At 35.7% G+C, this 22966-nt stretch overlaps 1 protein-coding gene across 2 annotated transcripts; it reads left to right on the top strand.

Annotated features, from left to right (window-relative positions):
* The first annotated feature begins 2480 nt into the window (after positions 1 to 2480).
* On the top strand, positions 2481 to 21344 carry DCTN4 (dynactin subunit 4). 2 transcript variants are annotated; one of them, XM_039340904.1, is made up of 14 exons: positions 2481 to 2687; positions 4911 to 4981; positions 5767 to 5945; positions 7457 to 7500; positions 7875 to 7982; positions 8914 to 8934; positions 11020 to 11093; positions 11510 to 11622; positions 11751 to 11860; positions 13511 to 13584; positions 15782 to 15836; positions 17264 to 17371; positions 17703 to 17800; positions 19548 to 21344. In XM_039340904.1, exons 1-14 carry the CDS (start codon positions 2553 to 2555, stop codon positions 19759 to 19761), a joined length of 1404 nt encoding a protein of 467 aa, XP_039196838.1. In that variant the 5' UTR covers positions 2481 to 2552; the 3' UTR covers positions 19762 to 21344. The 2 variants fall into 2 exon arrangements, with proteins under 2 accessions (XP_039196838.1, XP_039196839.1); XM_039340905.1 differs by lacking the exon at positions 8914 to 8934 and having other exon boundaries at positions 2482 to 2687.
* Positions 21345 to 22966: the final 1622 nt, after the last annotated feature.

Below are 22966 nucleotides of genomic sequence, written 5' to 3'. Positions count from 1 at the left end.
CACATTCTTCAGCTGAACTGATCTTCAAAGAGCATACTATTGTTAATTTCATTTGTGATAGAAGAAATTGTGCCTTCTATATGTACCATGTATGTAAGTGAAACTGTGAAGACTGTGAGTGGAATTTGCAAGAAATAAATAGTAATGACAATGTAGCTGTCCTTGAGCTCTAGAGTCCCTTTCAGAAACTGAAACATTTCTGGATTGTACAGCTTTCAGGTCCTCTGTAACACCAATACTGCAGTCCATAAATATAGAAGAGTCTGTAACTGTTCAAGCTGTAGGTGAAAATTGCCTATGTGAAGTTGCTGAAAGAAAGGTAAAAGAGTTGGAAATATAGTCAAATGGAGACCAATGTAGTCATTAATGCTCTCTGACTTTATGTGGTAGCAGATATTTTATTACCCTAGAAAACATCATCAGTGCTAGTGAAGTGGGCTTTGCTCTCTATTTATATACAGTAGCTTCTGCCAATATTAGTGGGGGTGTATACTGAATATAAGGTACTGGCACAAGCTACTGTATATAAACAGGCACCAAATGCCACATTCACTAGCATTGATGTAACCTATCTCTGCAATCACACAACTGAGCTCAGAGAGCACCAAGAACACCACAGTTTATCCCTGAGCTATCTATATTTTCTTCTAACAGTTAGTTATAATAGTTATAATAACTAAAATATAGTAAATCTGTTTGAAAATATGAAATTGCAATATTTACTTTAGCACTGTTACACAATGATTATTTTGCAATCAAATAAATCAGTTTCTGTTAGAAGTTGCTCTTAGAAGTTATCTTCTTTTTTTGGAGGAAAAAACAACACTTTTGAATTGGTTTGAAGCACAACTTCAATAATAAACTCACTTTTTATTTCTTTCTTCCTTTTTGAAAGCATGAGTTCCAATTATAAAAGTCAAAGACTATAATAGACATGCTACAGACGTTTAATGTGACTTGTCAGGTAAATAGTATGAAGGCAATATATTCATCTAACCACTGTGTAATGAAAAAGGCAACAATATTGCCTTTTAAATTTCCATTTGCTCAGCCTTCTCTCCTATATAATTTGAAACAAGATTGCATCACAGCTTGATCTAGTAATTGATGACAGAATAAGGCAAGCAATGATCAAAACAGCTATACATTTTATTGCTATAAAACTGTTTAACAAATATAGATATCCTCTGGCAGGAGCCTGATATTAACTTAAAGTATTCTCTTAGAACTGTGGACTCATAGTTTTTAAGAGCTCTGTCACAAGAAAATAAGAATACAAGTAGTCCTTGGCTTACGACTACAATTGAGCCCCAAATTTCTGTTGTTGAGTAAGACATTTGTTAAGTGAGTTTTGCCCCATTTTACGACCTTTCTTGTCACAGTTGTTAAGTGAATCACTGCAATTGATAAGTTAGTAATCTGGTTAAGTGAATCTGACTTCCCATTGCTTGCCAAAAGGTTGCAAAATTACATGACTTTGGGACACAGCAATGCTCATAAGCATGAATCAGTTGCCAAACATCTGAATTTTGATCACATGATCATGGGGATGCTACAAAGGTAACTGAAAAATGGTCATAAATCACTTTTTTCAGTGACACTGTAACTTTGAATGGTCACTAAATGAACTGTCGTAAGTCAAGGACTACCTGTAGTCAACATTCCAAATTACCATCAACATCTATTGGTAAATGCATTAACTGAGATAGAAATATCACCAGCCTCAGCAAACTGCAAGGTTTACATAAGTATATTAAGAAAAAAAACATTAGCATCCCACTTCTTCTAAATAATGCTTGCTGAGGATAGAACATTTTGGAAAAAGCATTACTGTCAGCTTGATCAGACTTCTCCCTCCCCCCTCCCCCCCCAAAACGCATTGATTGTTAGTTCCACATACTTTACAGTTTTCAAAGAGGCAACTCATTTAGTCTGTTGCTCTCTCCTGATTCCAAAATAATAACAATGCCAATCTTCAATTTCAGAGCGATCTGCAATGTATTTGATCAGTTTCCAAAACTGCAACCAACCTCGCCTAATTTCCTTTGCCTCCCGGAGGAATGGATTACAATCAACCATCAGTCGGAAAATGGGAATTAGTCTAAGCAGGGGTAGGGAATCTTGGCTCTTTTATAATTTGTGGACTTCAACACCCAGAATTCCTGAACCAGCCATGCTGACTCAGAAATTCTGGGAGTTGAAATCCACAAGTCATAAAAGAGCCAAGATTCCCTACTCCTGGAAGGTGCCTGGTATACAGACTGGAGAAGATAAATGTATCGAATTGCCATAAGACGCGCTAATTTTAAATTTGGCAACTAATTCTCAATGCGTTGATACCGAAAGCCCAACAGAATCTCAACTTTCCATTTCTATGTTTTCCTGTGTTTTACACTCCTGTCTGATCTCACTTTAGAGAACTGGCGGAAGTGACGATACGTAGTTACCGCGGCCCATGCATGAGACCTAATGTTTCCGGGTCACGTGGCGGAAATCCGGGTAGTTGGGTGCGGCGGGGCGCTGAAGAGCTGGGCCGGCTCTCTTCTCCCAAGATGGCTTCTCTTCTTCAGTCAGACCGCGTCTCCTACCTGGTGCGCGGCGAAAAGGAGATCCGCATTCCGCTTTCGCAGCTGTATTTCTGCCGCTACTGCAGTGAGCTCCGTTCTCTCGAGTGTGTCTCGCATGAGGTAAATTGCTGTGTTATAGAACCTGGGGTGTTTGATCGCACGCCAGCGGTGTGGATTGGCTAACCCTGCTGCCACTCGTTAGTCCCCCTTCATCCAATTGGCTGAGGGATGTGTGCCACATTGCCCGTTGTTCTGATTTGGAGCTCGAGAACAGAGCCTTGATTGTCCCTTTGTCACTGTCCTTTTGTGCTGCCTTGGCTAGGTGGAAAGGGAATAGTTCTGGGTAGGAAGAGATTTATAGGAAGGCGGGGGAATTCTTTAGCATACGTATTTGAAATAACACTTCTTCCCATGAAGTTGTTACTTTTCCTATGTAAATTGCCATAACTCCTTGTTCAGACATAATATGTTGTGCTTCCCAGTTGGTTACTGTTGCATCCTTTAATCTGTTTAAACCACATCCTTATTCTCCCCCTCCCTACATTTATATATTTATGGCATGTCTGCCTGCCTGCTTCTGTCCAATTGGATTCTAGGTGATAATGTTGTAATCAGGTACTATTACCTATCTAACTGTATGAAGCTTGTATTTGCAAAACACAGTGGGCAATTATGAATGGACTACAAGCTTGATTCATAGTTTGGAACCTGTAAGTTGCAACATTCTTGGATATATTTTATGATATGCAGCAGAAAAAAATGTCCCACTTTATTTTAATTTTAGATCTTTTTTAAAAAAAATGGGACACTAGGTTGCTGCAAAGCACAAACAGTATTCCAAAGACTGCTTCTAGTCCCCAGATATATTCTGGAAGCATTCTTAAAAGCTGAAAATGATTGAGGACTCCAGTGTTTTGCTTTGAAGTATGTCCGCATGTCCAGAAAAGGGTAGTAATACACAGTTACGATAGAGTATCCTGAAAGACTAAAAAAAGAGTGTGCCAAGGAACAAACTCACCCGTTTCTGTCTAGTACATTGATTTTTGTGTGGTCATTCCCATGACATTTTCTCAAGAGTTCCAGATGTGCTGTCCAGTTTGCAAAGCTAGGGGGGCCCTTGGAATTCAGTACCGTATTTTGTAATACTGAAAATCAATTTCTTAGACAATATTATTCAGTTAAAATTTAGAATTAATCTTTTGATCTTCTGAGAAGTAGTGCACCAATAAAAAGATGCAGCTTTTGTTCAAATTTTATAGGGGCTCCCAAATTTAAACAAGTGTTCCATTGGTTAAACACAAAATAGTAAAGGAACTCTGCTGCTCCCAACATTCTAGAAATATCCGAAGATGAGACCCTACCTCCTGCACTTAATTTTGGCAATTGTAAACACCTGTTTTTTAATCCATTTTGTTGTGTATGGACATGAATGAAAAGAATACTTTACTTTTTAATCTTACTCTATTACTGTAGTATGTTTTTGAATGTGAACCAATTTCCATTTTAAAACAATCCATAAGCACTGAACAAGAAATATCTTAGTCATTATGATTAAGTGGTCTTAATCTGAAGTATTAGTTTTTGAATTACTTATTTTTCAGTTGTTCAGTTTTGAAAAAAAGCTAAAGAATAATTAAAAAAGGCGACAAGCTATTGGAACCCAGTTGGATAGGGAAATAAATTTTAAGAATTGGTTCGTGGCAGGACAAATTCCAAATTTGATCTTTGGCATCTTCTGTTCAAAATATTAATAGTTGAGAATGAGAAAAATCTCTGCTAGAAAATTCATGGAATCACTGCTGATTTTAAGTTTGTTTTTCATCCCAGTTATAATGCCAATTTTAATTGTCATTAATAATCCTGGGGATTGTACTTTAATGACAACGCTGACTATTTTTCTGGTACAGATCTAAATTTCCTCTCAATAATAATATCTAGAACAGAAAGAAATGCTGCATTGTCAGCCCTTCTGAATCACCTTATGCCTCCTGAGCATGACATTTGATGTTACATTTTAATATTTCATTTTAAAATGAGATAAATTTTCTCCACAAGCATCAAGGTATATATTTGGAAACTAGCCAGGAGAGGCAGATGTCTTACAAAGTTTTTCTGGCATTTGGATCATACCTCTACAATTAAAATGCCTATATGATCTTTGAGAGCAAAATCTGAAATAACAATAATCAAATTTAAGGTTTTGTGGTTTATAAATCAGTCTTTTGGATATTGTCCTATCCCAGCCCCTAAAAATCAAAATGTCTTTTTTGTTACAAAGATAAGAAGCAGCACTAGTTCAAGTGTAGTGGTGAAGAAAGATGACTTTTAAAAATTATTCTATAGGTGGATTCTCACTATTGTCCCAGCTGTTTGGAGAATATGCCTTCAGCTGAAGCCAAGCTGAAAAAAAATAGGTAAGGCTACAGTCTCCCCTCTTTCTTTTCCTAAAAAAAATATTTTTGTTTTTCATAATCTCTTTCTATTTGACCACATACTTATTAATTTGATACCCACTTTGAATTTAATAGTACAGGTAGTCCTCGATTTATGACCGTAACTGAACCCAAAATTTCTGTGTCTGAGACATTTGTGACGGGGGTTTGCCTCATTTTATCACCTTTCTTGCCAGTTGTTAAGTGAATCACTGCAGTTGTTAAGTTAGTAACACAGTTACCACATGGTTAAGTGAATCTGACTTCCCCATTGACTTTGCTTGTCGGAAGATTACAAAAGACACTACAACCGTCTGAATTTTGATCATGTGACCATGGGGATGCTACAATGGTTTTAAGTGTGAAAAACGACCATCAATCACTTTTTTCAGTGCTGTTGCAACTTCAGAAGTTACAGCAGCACTGAAAACTGTTGTAAGTCGAGGACTACCTGTATAGAACCTTAACGGATTGATTATGACAAAATCTGAAGGGTTATGCATGACAACATTTTTGTCTTTTTATAAAAGAAAAGATAACATGAATTAGCTTCCTGTTGGTTTTTCTGAGCCAAAAATACTATTTTAAATTTATTGTTAGGAGGAATTTTTTGAATTATATGTACATTTATAAATCAAGAACCTTGACTCCAATTTATACACAGCTTTTAATTTCAAGAAATCAATATGGTTTACATAATAATGAACATTGTCACTCTAAGAAGGCAAATTCACTTAAAAAGCTAATACTGGTGTCTTCTTGCTTAGGTGTGCTAACTGTTTTGATTGCCCTTGCTGTATGCATACGCTTTCTACCCGAGCAACAAGCATTCCTGCTCCGTTGCCTGATGATCCTGCTAAGACTACAATGAAAAAAGCTTATTATCTGGCCTGTGGATTTTGCCGCTGGACATCCAGGGATGTTGGCATGGCAGATAAATCAGTTGGTGAGTGTCATATCTAAAATAAATGGGAGAAAAAACTCTACATATTATGCACAGTTATTGGTCAAAAGGGGAACGTTGTTGTATTATGCTGAAAACTGGTAGTACACATAGAAGGATTTACAGAATTTGAATGGAATTAAGTTCAGTGACTAGTGGGTCTTTGCCTTTGCCACAAAAAGAAATGTGCTCTATAAATATGTGCTATGTCACTTCAGTTGATAATGAGGGTCCCCAAATACTGTATGTTGTTGAAATAATTCCTATTGAAGGTATTTAAACATTTTGCTGGATTGGATCAAAAGTTTATTTTGTCCAATTTTTGCACCAATTGGAAAATATTTTTCTTTGCAACGGACATTTAGAGGTAGCACTATCCAGCATGACTAATTGGTTTAAGAGCCTGAGTCATCATTAATTCTTTTAATTCCTTTTTCAACACATCTAAATTAGTGTCATTATATATGAAGAAGTAAACTCCATAATTAAACTGCATGCTTTTTTGTCCTAATTTCCCCACTATTCATTATTAGCAGATGAACCAGGCTCTAGTTTTATGAGAGACAACAAAGAACTGTTTTGTCCACACTCTTCACACTATACCTACAAATCTTCTTCGATATCTTTTCTTCTGAATGAAATATTCCTGAATTTTGTAAGAGAATTGCTTCTTTCCATAATAGTTGTGCAAAAGGAAGCTGATGATTAGTAGAACAAAGCAAAAGAAGAACAATGGACGTAATTTCACTCATTTCAGCAGTACAGCCTCTTATGCTGGTCCTTTCTAATAGTTCCAAAATTAGCAGATGCTAGATATTCCTAACCATAAGACATATAAGAATGGGAACCCTTATTAATGGCAAGAAATTTGAAGGAAAAAAGAATTTGTCTGCCTTCCACTTTTCTTTCAGGGAGGGCTGGTCTCCCCTATGTGCAGAAAATATTATCAGCTCAGCAGAATCCCCCTTGTTATCTGCATAGATGTCTGTGCCTTCTCCCCTTTCCCCCCAGATATGTTTTGAAGATGCATATAAGAAAGTGGGATGTTTTGTAATGTTTCGTTCTGTAACATTGTACACTGTTGTTATCTACTATATGTGGAATACTTTTTTCTATCTGCTGATTTTCCTTGTCTTTTTTCACTGTGTGCTAATTGTAACAACAAAATTCCCTGGCAATAGGGAAATTTGCAAGGGAAAAATGGAAGGTACAAAATAGATTTTTATCACCTGTGTTTGATTTGCTGATCTGTCATTGATATTTTATGTCCCTATGTTCACATTAACCAACTTTCAGTTACTAGATAAGAAACACAAGCTGCTTTCTGACTCATACAGTGATGAAGCACACAGTATTATGTCATTCTAAATCACATATATACAGTATTAGGCCAGTGATGCATTTAGCAGAGGAGAGAAGCAGGCAGTTACTTTCTGTATAGTTTATTTTTGACTAGAACATGTGTTTCATGATTCCCTTCTTAATCGTTCATGTTATTTTTTGTTACATTGCAGCCAGTGGAGGTTGGCAGGAACCTGAAAATCCTTATACACAAAAGGTAACGAAAAGAAACATATTCAGGTATAAATTAATTTGCTAGGAAATATGAAAGTGAAATAAATCAGGAATGTATTGATTTGTTCCATTTCTCTGAGTTTGGCCCCTACTAAAGAACAGTAAAGTCCATTCAGATGGGTAAATATGTAGGAATAGTGGCACAAATTAAACATAAAATATTCTATAAATAAAATAAATAGGGGGAGAAAGAGTTACTAGGAAGAGAGAGAGTAAATTTTAAACTCCACTATGTGAAGATTTGTAAATGCAGTGAAAGGTTTTTTTAAAAGAATGTTCAGAGTGAATTCAGGAAAAAAAATTATTATAAAGAATGTCCCTTCACATGAATAGCTTAAAATGTTTCTTTTTATATAGATTAATAAACTGGTGGAATATTATCAACAGTTGGCTCAGAAGGAGAAGATGGAAAGAGATCGTAAAAAATTAGTTCGACGGCGACCATACATGCCACTGGCTTTTTCGGTAAGCTAGGAAAACAGCACACAAGTTGTTGAGGTCACACAGTGAGAACCAGATATAACATTCTAAAGTACAGTGATACATAATAGTCGTTGTAGCTGACGTTTCTAAAATTGAAGCAAGAAAATTTAAAAAATGATAAATGGAACTTATCTGAAGTTTTCATAGCTTGTATTTTATTAAGAGATACCATCTACATACAGGTACTCTTCGACTTACAACAATTCATTTAGTGATTGTTTGACCTTATAACGGCACTGAAAAAAGTGACTTATGACAATTTTCACACTTATGACCGTTGTACCGTTCCCATGGTCTTGCGATCAAAATTCAGACACTTGACAATTGACTCATATTTATGACAGTTGCAGTGTTCTGGAGTCACGTGATTCCCTTTTGCTCCCTTTTGACACACAAAGTCAATGGGGAAGCCAAATTCACATAACAACTGCAGTGATTCACTTAACAACTGTGGCAAGAAAGGTCATAAAATTTACTTAGCTTTCTTGCTTAGCAATAGAAACTTTGGGCTGAATTGTGATCGTAAGTCGAGGACTACCTATATTTGAAATATGGCTTGTATTTTATAGTGAAGGTTCAGATTTTGAAATGGGCCCCAATACCTTCAGCTTTCAAATGCTGGATTATTGTTATTCTGTATACAGTGATTTAGCTCAAAGTTGGCACAAATGTAATGTAATGTAATGTCTGTGAGATATTTAGATTTAAATATGTATTTTGTTTTAATTTTCAGCTATGCATTCAGTGTCATATGAAAAGCTTATGTTTTTCTTGGCTAAATAATTTTGCATATGCTTGCTGCCTTTTGGATAACTGTATAACCTGCTTGCTCTGTGCATTGCTTTTGTCTTTATTGGTGCATTTTTTTTTTATCTCCGTTGCTACCTGCTGCTAATTTGGGGGCTCTCCACAGCAACATACTATACATGTAGTGGTAAGTTCCTTTAGCTGGTTCTTTTAGCTGGATTCAGCTAGTCAAATTGTCTTTATTGCATTTGGGTAACGAACATGCTGTTATTGGAAAGTTCACATTCAGTCTGAATGAATTAATACATATTTAAGTTTAGTAATCATGTAACTTGGTGGACTCTGTAGTAAAACCAAAATTGTTCCATGTAAGACCCTATAAATGTACTGTGTGTTCACAATCTTTGATGAACTTGAGCATTATTAAGAACAGTTGGTAGGATTAGCCTGGACAAGTATGTTGTGGGCTTCCGCTGTCTATGATTCTTTGACATATTTTAGTCCTCTTGAACTATAGATTGCCTATAAATACAATACTCCCTGTCCACAATTTTGCCACTTAAATATTTCTTTCCCTGTTAAAAACCATGTCCTTTTAAATAGCATTGCTGTATAAAAACTTTAATATAGATTTTATCTGATATGCCAGATAAATGAAATATATTTTTCTTTCCGTTAAACTAAAACAATAAGCCACCCACCAAATCTTTACAAAATAATAGGTGAGCTAGAGAGGCAAAATAATATCACAAAGTATTTAGCAATTTTACTTATGGTATAGGGCTAAACCTTCTATCCTTACTTTGAAGATAACAACTTTGTTATGTATATGTAGGGGTGTGGGTCTATACATATGTTGTGTATAGTATGTTTAGGTGTGTGTCGTGTATGTGTTTCACTTTGAGAGCCGGCAACTAAATTTCATTTTTGATGTGTGCCGTTGTGCCCACAGTAAAAAAAAATGACAATAAAGGTTATCTTACCTAACTATTAAGAGTGGCAGGGAGATAAGTGAAATAATTCAAACCACCTGATCAATAAAATTGCCATATAAATTGTGCTTTTAACATTGGATTCAGTGAAGTATAGCAATTACTATACTTCTCTGAGAATTTGCATGACCTCTTGAACATGGAGAAATTTAGTTTCATTTTAGATTTCACTTTTTAGTGCATTGGTCTGGCACTAATGGGAAAAGAACTGTTTCACTTGTTTTCTGCATGCAGAGGAACACTTTTGAATTTAGCCTACTTTTCCTTAGAAATTAACAACCTTCAGTTTTAATATCTGCTGTCACAACTCAGAATGTCAATCAATTTGTTGGCAAGTACTTCAGCTAACTGTTGTTAACTCAAGTATGGTATAATGGTATGATTTCATACCATTATAGTCATTATATATTTGTCATTTCTATATTTTCTTTAGGTCTATTGCAGTAGGGAGCATTTGGCCACAAAAGTACTTTCCCTCCTAGAATGTAAACTATGTTGTAAGTTGCCCAGAGTCATTGGATACGAGATAGGCAGCAAATAAATTAAATAAATAAATAAATAAATAAATAAATAAATATTTATGTTCCGAGCTAGAAGACTTAATCATCAAGTGAAATTTAAATGAAAGCACTAAATCACTTTTAAGTAGAATAAACAGTGATTGAAGGGCTTGTTCCTTTTTTGCTTTCGTATGTTTGCTTTTTGTTAGTCAAACTATCAAAACTTTATCTAAACAGAGAAAACTTCCAAATTTGCTTTTCTTGTAATTTATACATCTTGTTTTTAAGCTGCCCCAAACCCCAAGATGGTATGTTTTCGTTTACCAACTCACCTCTTGCTGTTGACAGGTAATCCTTGACTTACAACCACAGTTGGGACCAGAATTTTGGTTTTAAGTAATTGTGGCAGTAAGTTGAGGCACCACATGATCAGACTCATTTTTATGACTGTTTTTACGACAGTCGTTGAATGAGTCACTGTTAGTCAAAGCAAAACAGTGGTTGTAAAGGTGGTTGTAAAAGTGAAACCACTTTATCCAATGGGCACAATTTTGCTGGAAAATGGCAAAAAAGGAGCAAAGTGTGATGTGGCTGTGGGACACGGCAAACTAATTGTAAAAGTGAGCTGATTGCCAAGCGCCTGAAATGCGTCACTATGGGGATGGTGTGGCAATCGTATCTTCAAGGATGGGTCACAAGTAACTTTTTTCAGTGTCGTTACTTTGAAGGGTTGTTAAGCAACCAGTCAAAAGTCAAGGATTACCTGTATCTCTTTTGTAGGATAAATATGGCCTTGGAACCAGGCTCCAACGTCAGAGGCCTGGGGCCCCCATAAGTGCCCTTACTGGACTTTCGTGAGTATCAGTTCTTTCATATTGATAAAGTTACATTGCTTAATACCAATCATATAAAATGGAAATAGCCTCAGAGTCAAGGGTAATTCTGGATTTTCCTTCTTAGCTGATTAGTTAAATGTTGTACTTTCAATACCAGTGTGTGGACATCTAAGCTGTACCTGCAATCTTGTCTAAAGTGTCATTTTATATTAAAAAAAGCCCCTATAGCTCACGTTCTTACCTCTAAAATTTGCTATTAATTCAGTGATAAAATATAAAACTTAAATTAGGTTGAGTGCTGCAAGAAGTGCTGAATTTAAGTAAAGAATTAGTCTCTAGCAGCTCTATACTGCTTCATTTGAACCAGCAATTTAGTACTGCTCAGGTTTTTATGGCTTCTTCCAAAAGCAATGGATCCATTCCTTTTGCCTCAGGCTGAAAGAAGGGGAAGACCACAAGGAGATAAAAATTGAACCAGCTCAGGCTGTGGAAGAGGTAGAACCTTTACCTGAGGATTATTACACAAGGCCAGTCAATCTAACAGAAGGTAATAGCTTAGCTTGTCTTTGGCACATTTTGGTCCAAGCTGATTGATTCAAATAATGCTTGTTCTTATTATTCAAAATCATTAACTGAGATTGTGAATTTTCTGAACTTTTCCTATGTTGTGAATAGTGACAACTTTAAAGCAGCGCCTCCTGCAGCCAGATTTTCAGCCCATTTGTGCTTCTCAACTTTATCCACGTCATAAGCACCTTCTGATCAAACGCTCACTGCGATGCAGGGTATGTAATCACTATGAAAAACTACTACCATCACACTGTCATTTTTGGCAAAATCAGAGATCATATGCAAATTCCAGAATTCCCTGTCCTGGAATTGTTCCAATTCTCTTTCCTGTAACTCTTTCAGCTTTGGCCCTTGGCTGATTTTGAATGTAATTGACACGGGAATGCATGTTTTGAGAATTCTTAGATTACGATAAATTTGTATTACTTCAATAGGAAAATATTACTTCTCTTTGACTATATAACGAGACAGGGTGCTTTATAAATGCATTTTACAGTGTTGAAACCCAACTGTAAAGTTATTTTGCTTTGTGAGGTCACAGAGATGCTATGTGTTTATTCCAGTGGCTACTGGTAATAGTGGTAAGGAGTAATGTGGAATAGTGACAATTCCAGGCAATGCATGCTCAATATTAAACTGAATGAAGTAGACGCTAAGTGCTTTGTTTCAACTACAAGCATATTATCATTGAGTTGAATTCGTTCTTTTCTTATTTGAATATGAGAACTAACGACTTAAAGAAAGACCAATAAAAGGCTAAGCTCCAAGAACCTTACCCTGAAAGATACATTTAGAATATAAATTTGTATAATTATTTGTGGAATTGTCAAAATGAATGTAGGTTTAAATGTTACATCGGATAAATTTGTGATACAGAATAACTGTACCTTTGGGTTTCAACACTGTAAAATGCATTTACAAAGTATACTGCCTCATTGTATAGTCAGAGATGCAGAAGGTAATCTGTAGATATTCTGCATGGTGGTTATATCTATATCAGTTTCTAGGCAAGGTATGTTTCCATGTCATCTTCCCAAAGGCTTGTGGCTAGCTGTTATAGGAAACAACATCCCGAACTAAATAAACCTTGACAGTTGTGTTGGAATGTGTCTGTGAAGCGGGAGGTGATGTGGTGGATTAAAATAACACAGCAGGTTCCCAGGAAGGAGGGGCCACATTCCAAGGGTGGAACCGCAGGAAGCACAGTTTGGAGCTGGAAAGAAGAAGAGATTTGGGATAGCCCCTCCCTAGAATTTCCCAGGGTATCTCCGTTAGGTTAGAGTAGCATAAGATTAAACTGACAAGATTCTGTCTATACAGTATTATGCAAATAAAGAACTGAAGTTTGACTGGGTTTTTTTTTTTTTTACTTGGGCTAGGGCTGATAATAGAGCAGGTTCTTTTTAGGAAACAGAAAGTTACTTTTTTGAATGTCTAAATTAAAACTTTCAGCATTTTTATAGGCTAGTTCCATTGTTAAGGAAATACTTTATATTCATATGGATGAATGCCCTTGTTTGTTGCCCGTGCCCCTTCCTTCCTTCCTTCCTTCCTTCCTTCCTTCCTTCCTTCCTTCCTTCCTTCCTTCCTTCCTTCCTTCCTTCCTTCCTTCCTTCCTTCCTTCCTTCCTATTCTGGAGAATACTGGGTTCTCTGCAGCAGATTTGAGATCTACTTAAGTCTTCAGTTCAGGAGGAATCCATCCCAGGAGCAGTTTCCATTCTACTGTCAACAGCCACTCTTGGATACAGTCCAGCCCTGACATTCTGTTTAGTGAATTGAGTAAAATAAAATGATTCTGCTGTGGTATTTATAATTCTTGAGCATAGCTTTGCAAACTTTTTATTGTTTTTCTTTTGTTTGTAGAAATGTGAACACAATTTGAGTAAACCAGAGTTCAACCCCACATCAATAAAATTCAAAATTCAATTGGCTGCTGTGTAAGTAGTTTGAAAACAGTGACTACAAGAAATCAAAAGACTTGAAGCAAATTCTCATGGTTGGGATAAATCTATATCTGCTGTATACAATTTCTTCTGGCAAATAAAGCTTCTCACAGTCCAAGTTCCAGCACGTAGAAAACTAATGTGCTAATAGCAGATTTTCTATTTTAGCCTTATGAATATAGATACAATAAATGTGTGAAAATATATTTTTTAAATTCCAGTTTTATTAATGCAGTGCAGTGCAGTCAGCTAAGCATTATGTTAAGTGTTATGTTTTTCTTTCACAAAAGGCTGTAATAGCCATTTAGTTCAAGTATGTGTGCTTCTGATAGTTCAGTGGGTTTCTGCTCTGGCAGATTGAAAATTAGTATTACATATTCATGATAAGAACTGACAGGTAAGATTTATTCTACTTATCCTAGCCAGAAGATAAGATTACTTCTATCCCATGGAGGAAATCACTTCCTTCAGTCTTTAGCCTTGATTTCTAGGAAAAGCCAACTTTTCTTTCAGCTCTACGGTAAGGGTTGAGAAAAAAAATGGAATTGGGAAAAGCCATGCTTAGTCGCTTTATCAGCAAGGTGGGTGGCATATAAATTTAATAAATAAATTAATAAATAAACAACGAAGTGTTGATGCTGACACCATGAAGTGTGGGTAACTGAGCTAAGTGATTCTGGCAAGCATAGCTGATCTGTGCTGAAAAGAGATCCCACCTCAGGATCAGTGACTGGGGGAAGGACATTGCTCATTCAGAAATTGAACTGCATTGTGGAGAATTGGTCTCCAAAGCAGTGGAACATAACAGAGGAAGCAAGCACCAGTATTAGTATTGAACACCTCTGTAGTACAGCCAAATAATCTTCCCATGCAGGCCTTGATAGCTATAGCCAGCATGCACCTCCTATTGTCTGAGCAAGCCAGATCTTAGTTGTACCCGATGCTGAAACAGTTGCTGGTAATTCACAATCTCTTTCATGCTTAATGGAAAAGGGGGGGAAAGGATGACATAGGAAAGGGCCATCTGGCAGCATCAGAGATAAAGAATCTATATCAGCAAGGAGAGGGCTGCTTATACTTCGAGATAAGTGTGTGAAATAATGAAGAATCCCCATATCCCACGATGAGAGAAGCACGTGTTTATTGATGGACCCAACGATCCCACTCTACAGGATAGGGAAAGATAGAGAGGTTTAAGAGAGCGGTGGCTGATTTTGTTTATTATCCTGTAAACCAGAGGTAGTTAACCTGGGCTCTTTTATGACTCGTGGACTTCAATTCCCAGAATTCCTGAGCCAGCTTAGCTGGCTCAGGAATTCTGGGAGTTGAAGTCCACGAGTCATAAAAGAGCCCAGGTTGACTACCCCTGCTGCAAACTATCCAACATGGGTTTTCCACTTCCTATGTGCTCCTGTCAATGGCAAGCTTTTTTTATTATTACAATGAGTTACAGCATAAAGAAGTTAAACTACAATGCTGAAATAATTGTAGGAGAGCCATGTTAAATCTATGATAATGAAAAATCAGAAGGGACAGGAAGATGCTTACCATTTGGAAAACAAGTAAATCCAAAACTTCTAATAGCACAATTGAGTGAGAAATAGTTGAGCTCACATACATCAAAAGGTTTCAAGGAACACAATGATTTTTAACATTACAATTAACACTGTAATCCATCTAATATGTAACCTGCATAAATGAACTGTTTTCCCCCTCCCTTGCCTCATCCTAATTTGAATCCTAGTTCACAAGTCATAAAATGTGTGAATCTGGAAAGGTGCTACCAGACTTCTGATTTTCAGCTGAAATAAGCGCTTGCTACTGAAGGGAGGGTATTTCTTTCATGGGATGAGAAAATGTCTTCTAGTCCTGCCTACTAGTTGAAAGAAATGAAATTAATTCTCTCCTGTGAGATCCATCTTTTTGTGAATAGAGGAAGCAACTTCACAGTAAGCCCAATTACTGTATTGTATGAAAAAAAAACAAACTGGAATCTATAAATTACAGTATAACCTCCTTACAAAAACTTGTTTCCCAATTATATATTTTTGCTAGTTTTTAAAAATGTTTCAGTGTTCAGAATAATTTGAAAACTGCATAATTGAAAAATGAGGTATGTAAAATTATAAAATGTAGCAAAAAGGCTAGAGACAATGCCATTCATATATTTCCTATTGGTGTTTTTTTATAGCAATTACATCCCAGAAGTGAGAATCATGTCTATTCCTAATCTGCGTTATATGAAGGTTAGTAATGGTTTACTTTTAACCCTCTTTGAAGATGGACCTTCAGAGCTTCGTGAAGCCTGAATATGAGTGGCTGTTAAATCTTTTGTTTTTGTTTAAAATGTGACAGAGGCCTGGAAAACTAACATGTTATTTTTAATAACATTGGTTCAGTGAAGACATGGCTCTAACTCGTGGTTTCACAATCCACTGTTTTTAAATTGGATTCAAAAGCCCATCAGGATGAAACAATTGAAAAAGATGTCCATAAGTAACATGTGCCAACATAATGACAGAAGTTTAAGACTTTGCTTTTGAGAATTGTAAACCTTGAAGCATTTCCCCTTTTCTTTCATGTAGGAAAGACTAGGTATAGTGTTTCTCAACCTTGACAATTTTAAGGCATGTGGACTTCAACTCCCAGAATTCCACAGCCAGCAATGCTGGCTGTGGAATTCTGGGAGTTGAAGTCCACATGCCTTAAAATTGTCAAGGTTGAGAAACACTGGACTAGGTATAGTGATAACGCCAAACCTTAAGGTGAAAACTTGGAGATGTCAAACTTCTCTCCCAGAAGCCCTCTAGGTTTAGAAGCCATGGCCCACTTTCCTAGCATCAGGGTAGGGCTTGCTAATTCTTATCGTCACCCTGTGACTTCCTGGAAATGCCTTTGCTTGATACCTTTTCACTAATCTTGCAAGCTCTTTGGCTTCTGGTAAACGGCAGAGAAAAAGATTGGGAGAAAAAAAAATACAATGGTGCTACCCTTTGGCCTCTGTAGCATTGTGGTGTATAATTATGGAAAACAGCCCCCCCTACTTTCCTTTGGGAAGCTAAATCATGATTACAAGTTATAATTTGAAAGGAAATTTGCTTTATTAAAAATAAGTGAAACATTCAGTGGACAAGGAGATTAATTAAACTATACAGTGCTGCTGTTATCACAAACACCTTATAGAAATCTCCCACTGGGGGAAAAAAATCCCTCAACGTACATGTTTTTTTTTTTTTTGAAAGAATCTACTAATATAAAAGCAACTCTGATGGAAAGAGATGCCACCTTCTATCAAATAGGACTGTTTTTATATAACCAGAGATAAGAAATTAAAACCAGACAGCCCCCTCAGAAATCTTAATGTAGTGCTAACTAGGCATATACTTATGCTTCTTCAAATAGTAATTCCTTGACTCAGATTCCTTCTTTTACCTATCCTTGCTGGAACTTTTACTCTTAAATTTGAGGTTAGAAGTGAATTGTGACTTCCTCCAATATGAATTGGATATTTGTAGTTTAGAAAAATGAATGGGATAATGGTTCATGTTGTGTTTAGGAGGTTAGCACTTCCTAAAAGGGCATCGTACAGGCAAAAATGAATGTTCTCAATCTAGAATCATATAGAACCTTCATGAGTGTTACTTGGTCTCTTATATACTTCTGTCATTCATAGGAAAGTCAAGTTCTTCTAACTCTAACCAATCCAGTGGAAAGCCTTACCCATGTGACCTTAAAAGAATGTGAGGAAAATGATCCTGAGGATATTAATAGTACTGCAAAGGTACTGTAGCTTCTTTTCATCTTACATGTATAAACTAATGTATATACTGATACTGTGCTAAAAATATATAAGAATTGTGAATACCTGCACAGTCCTTTTTTCAGGTTTAGAATGATTTTCTGCCTTAACACAGTTATTTAAAAAAAAGGAGAGGAGGCTTTTAATACCCATGATTAGCATGGGGATTAGATCTTGTGACAAAAATACCAGTGCTTTTGGATAGGAGAAGCTTCCATGGTAGTTCGAATTTCATTAGCAGTTACAGTGGTTCTTAATCTTCTAGGTTTTCATATTTGTTATGAAATCTTTTTTTGTCTATGTCTCTTTTCAGGTGATGGTTCCTTCCAAGGAACTAATCTTGGCTGGCAAAGATGCAGCAGCAGAATATGATGACTTGGCAGAATCTCAAGATTTCCAAGATGATCCTGAGTAAGTTTATCTGTCTGCTTTCATAGCTTTAGACTTGCATTTACCAACTGTTGAAAATTAAGCCATGCTATCCTGACTTTTTCTAGGTGGAAATTAAAAAAAAAATATTGTTTCTCCTAGTAGCACTAGATTCTAAAGAGACCAAAGAATATATTTCATAAAGTGCCAATGGAATTTTCTACATCCATCTGATACATATTCTGACATGTGCAGCAGAAAGGATGAACCTACTGTACCAGTGATTTTAGTTCTGGCAAACATCAGGATCAGATGCAGCCTTCATTTGCCATTAGTTTAGATACCTTCCAAAAGGAATTAAATACATTTATGGAGGACAGATCCATCACTACCTATTGGCAATGCAGCCGAAAAATCTCCAGATTTAAACATAGAGTACCACTGGGTACTACTTGCCAGGGAGGTAGTATTTTGATAGAGGTTACTAGAGAGCAAGCATTAAAACTAAGGCCCTTTTTGTGAGCAACCCAAAGGCATTTGGGTGGTTATAGTTGGAAGCAAGATGACAGACTAAATGGATCTTTTCTTTAACCCAAGTCCACATTTGTTTTGTAGCACATTTCTTGAGTAATATAACTGTTTAGTGTCCCCCGCCCACAATTTACTTACAATAACTATCCTGGACAATTATTAATTTAATTCTCTCTAAAGTAGCAAATGAAGTCAAACAGAATCAGCTTGAGAAATTATGAAAAAACTTAGCATTTTTATCTTTGGGAGTAAGGTGCCATGGTACAATGAATACATCAATATATTTACATAAGTGTCAATGCTTTTGAATTTTACAAGTCTATACTAAGTACTCGTCCCAAATAATTGACCTATTGAAACTAAAAGAGAAATAACTAATTGAATTTCCTTTATACGTGCTGTGAATTTTAAAATTGTTATAATAAAAAAAGACTCAAATCATTGAAAATCAATTACTGTTTTTAAACAACTAGCAATTTCTGGTTAATTAATCTGCACTAAAAATTGATTTGTTTTTTTCTCCTTTGAGAAAGTATACAGGTAGTCCTCGACTTTCAATAGTTCATTTAGTGACCGTTTAAAGTTACAGTGGCAATGAAAAAAAATGACAATCATTTTTCACACTTACAACAGTTGCGGCATCTCCATGGTTACGTGATCAAAATTCAGCTGCTTGGCAATTGACTCATACTTATGACGATTGCATGTCCTGAGGTCATGTGTTCACCTTCTGACAAGCAAAGTCAGTGGGGAAGCCAGATTCATTTTATAACCGCGTCACTAAGTTAACAACTATAGCAATTCACTTAACAAATGTGGCAAGAAAGATCATAAAATGGGGCAAAATTCACTTAACAAATGTCTCACTTAGCAACAGAAATTTTGGGCTCAGTTATGGTCGTAGGTCGAGGACTACCTGTATTATGTTCAGCAATCCTAAAAACGCTCATGAGGTTGAGAGTATTACTAGGATTGTTCTTGTAATATAAATTTGTATAGATTTTATAGCTATCAACTATCAAAGTAAGATACAGTATATGGACTGCATCTAGGTCTTCTTCCAATTATGGAAAGATTTTCATCATGAAAAGATGGGGGAGATGATATTATTTGCTCCTGAAAATTGAGGGACTCTGCAAGATCCAGGAAGAAATTGAATTGGCAGTTACTTATTTGAACAACAGACTATTTCAGTATTATTATTGTTGTTGTTTTCATTGTTATTGTTGTTGTTATTATTATTATTCCTCTTTTGTAGCATTATAGCTTTCCGGAAGGCTAACAAAGTTGGGATATTCATCAAAGTTACTCCACAGAAAGAAGAAGGAAAAGTTACTGTAAGCTTTAAGATGAGGCATGAGTTCAAAAATCTTGCCGCTCCAATGCGCCCCACAGAGGAATGTGATCAGAGTTGTGAAGTCATTTGGCTCACCCATCATGTGGAGCTCAGCCTGGGCCCTCTGCTTCCCTGAAGTTTGTGTCTTGATTGAATGCTAAATGATAGTTGACTGTTACACTATGCTTTGAAAATACATTGTGTTAAAATACTGATTTTACAGAGATGCCTTGGAAAGTGAAATTTCAGCCAAAAAAGCTAGAGTTGAAATAGAAAAAAGATACTTTTTTTCTCTTTGCCTCCTACTCTTCACATCCATTACGTGAATTAGTAGTTCTGTCACTATAGCACATGCATAGTCAAAGTGACAGTACAGCTTTAGCGTGCATGCTTGTAGTTATCTTCTATCTTCCTTGAAAAAAGAGTCACACTAGTTCCTTGCAAAACCTTTTACTAGCTTTCCTTGCACCAATTTATCTAAGCTAGTATTGGACAAAATCTCTTCTCTGGTACGTTTTCTGATAACTGGATTTCTACTTTTCTGATAGTAGTAATTACTTCAAGTGGATTTTTCAGTAAAGCAGTAATCAGCACAGCAGCGTGAAAGGAAGACAATTAAGTAAATAGCACAGGTATCAATACTATATAGTTGGAGGGTTTAACTTTTTATGCTGGAGAATGCTTATTTAAAGGAAATGCAGTTTTGGATAGTTGCATTTGCTGCTGTATTGCATTTATTGAAGCAAAGATCCAATTGGGACAAGAACTAGTGTTTTTGTTAAATGATTCCTTTAGGAACAGGATGCTGACCAAAGATAGCTTATTATGATTTTAATTACTTTTAGTATGTAAATTTGAAATTTTAAGACCTCTTGGAAAAGTAGCTACCATTGCCATTGTGCAGTTTTGCACTGAAGGTGTAAAATCTTATTCCCCCACTGAACAGCTTTCATTAGGTTTTGTTAATAGGAAAATGAATAAATTATTATAAAGTATAATTCCCAAGTTTGGGGTCTTGAATTTTAATGATTTGACATTTAATATTGTAGCACTGCATACACATTGTATGTAATGGGAAAGTGAAAAGACCTGATTGCAGACTGGTGGCCATAGGCGTACATTACAGTGTGAATATTTATCATATGCAAGATTGGAATGGAGAAGATGAATAGAAATGTATAATTGGAAGATGGACTTAAAGCCCTTGGAAATATATTTTCTAAGTTGTTAGAAAGTATATTTAAGTAGTTTTAATTTATTTCGCACTATTTAAATAAAAGTTTCACCTTTATTCTGTGCAATTGATGTAAATTGATGTAGATTATATATGTTGTGCAGCATGAATTTAAAATATCTAGGCAATATGTATTCAATATGTAGTACAATATTAATGTCTGCTGTTCTCAAATTTATACATTAACTCCAAAATCCACGATTTAACTTCACACACACTAATTAGAAGTCCAATTAATAAGTTAATAGTGTAATGAACTAATATATATTTTAGATTCCTTGTGAACACATAGAAAGTTGGGACATACTTGAAAAGTCTTTTCTCTTTTTGATCTCTTAGAATATAAGTACTTGTACATATCTCACTTTGCATATCTGTAAAAATATTTCACTGGAGGGACATTCTGCCTTTATCAGTATTAGGATAACTGTGTTGCCTTATTGTACAATTTAGTGAACTTCAAATAAATAAGCACTCAAAGCTGCTTCCATGTATTTTTCTTTTATCATATGTAAGATTTTTCTCTCATATTTGTATGACTAGAAATAACTAGCCTACATTTCTTTTGGCAATGCTAGCATAACTTCATGTTTTGTAAAACTGGACCAATAAATTACTTTTGCACATCTTTTACAAGGTATGCAGTAGTCCCAAATTTTGAATTACAGGTAGTCCTCGACCTACAATTACAATTGAGCCCAAAATTTCTGTTCCAAAGTGAAACATTTGTTAAGTGAGTTTTGCTCCATTTAATGACCTTTCTTGCCACAACTGTTAAGTGAACCACTTAACAGTTGGTTAATTTAGTAACCAAGGTTGTTAAGTGAATCCGGCTTCCCTATTGATTTGGTTTGTCAAAAGGGGATCACATGACTCCAGGACATAGCAGCCGTCATAAATATAAACCAGTTGCTAAGACATCTGAATTTTGATCACTAACTATGGGGATGCTGCAATGGTTGTAAGTGTGAAAAACGATCATAAGTCCCTTTTTTTCAGTGCCATTGTAACTTCGAGTGGTCATTAAATGAACTGTTATAAATTGAGGACTACCTGTACTCCATAAAAAGTGGAAATGTGGTTTTTTTTTAACATTCACAAATGTGAATCTGATCAATGCTTTTTCTATGTAAAAGATTAATTGAAATGATTAGCTTACATTACTATCCTTTAGTTGTCACTTGTGAAACATTTATTGCACTTATAGGCATGATGATTGGAGTAACTGTTGAAACGTTGTAGATTAACTGAAAGCGTCCATCCATCCCTTGTATATCCCACTCATCTAACCAATTCAGACATGCATAATTAAAATGAATATGAAATCAAAGAACAAACACTATTTTAGTTAAATTATATACTTTTCTCTGTGAAAACCTATGATGTCTGCTATGAAGCACTTATTGCAAGTAGAAATGTTAATTGTTCTTTATGTAGCAAATTAGAATTGAAATTAAATTGCCATTCCAAATGCTTTTTAGTGGCAATCAAAAGGGTAAGACTGGCAATAGGCAGGAATTGAAAAATGCTATAGAACCAGGGTGTGATGTACTTCAAACACAAGGCAGCTGAGAACTGGGGTTAACACACAGTACTAGAGGGATAAGAGTAGACCATGCAGAAGACCTAGCAAAGATCTTTAGAAGAGATGAGAGTCTTGGGAATGCTCTGAACTCAGAACCAACTAATATTCACTACCAACAGCAAATAGCACTATAGATAAATAACTTTCTAAACATATCCATGATGGACTATATAGAAACATTTAGAGTTAATGTCTTGGTCTATCTACGTAGAGAACAATTTACAAACCATATATTTAAGACTTCCAGATTCCTCAAATTGTTCATTTGCATTTATTCTATTTCATTTGCATTTATTCAGATCATAGCTTTTTAAAAAACCCCAAAATAGCTTTTCCAGAGGCAACTTCCTTTTGATTAGTTTTCATATTTTTATTCCTGCCACCTGCCCATATGATACAACAAAAAACCTTGAGATACTTGGCATATGGCAGAGTTCAGAATGGTTTGGATTGTGTTTTGTCCAAGATGAACAGAAAAATCTGTCTGCTGTGTTACATTATATGTTGTGTTCTGAATTTAAA

This window comes from Crotalus tigris, unplaced genomic scaffold, assembly GCF_016545835.1.
Source record: "Crotalus tigris isolate CLP2741 ecotype Arizona unplaced genomic scaffold, ASM1654583v1 scf7180000017754.2947050, whole genome shotgun sequence".
Lineage (NCBI taxonomy): Eukaryota > Metazoa > Chordata > Lepidosauria > Squamata > Viperidae > Crotalus > Crotalus tigris.
This window is presented reverse-complemented; position numbering and strand designations above follow the sequence as displayed.

Excerpts from the sequence above, each read along its gene's own strand:
- DCTN4 (XM_039340904.1), top strand. The coding sequence starts at position 2,553 with ATGGCTTCTCTTCTTCAGTCAGACCGCGTCTCCTACCTGGTGCGCGGC. Across the intron at positions 2,688-4,910 it reads TCGAGTGTGTCTCGCATGAG|GTGGATTCTCACTATTGTCC; the intron begins GTAAATTGCTGT and ends ATTATTCTATAG. Across the intron at positions 13,585-15,781 it reads AAAATTCAATTGGCTGCTGT|CAATTACATCCCAGAAGTGA; the intron begins GTAAGTAGTTTG and ends GTTTTTTTATAG.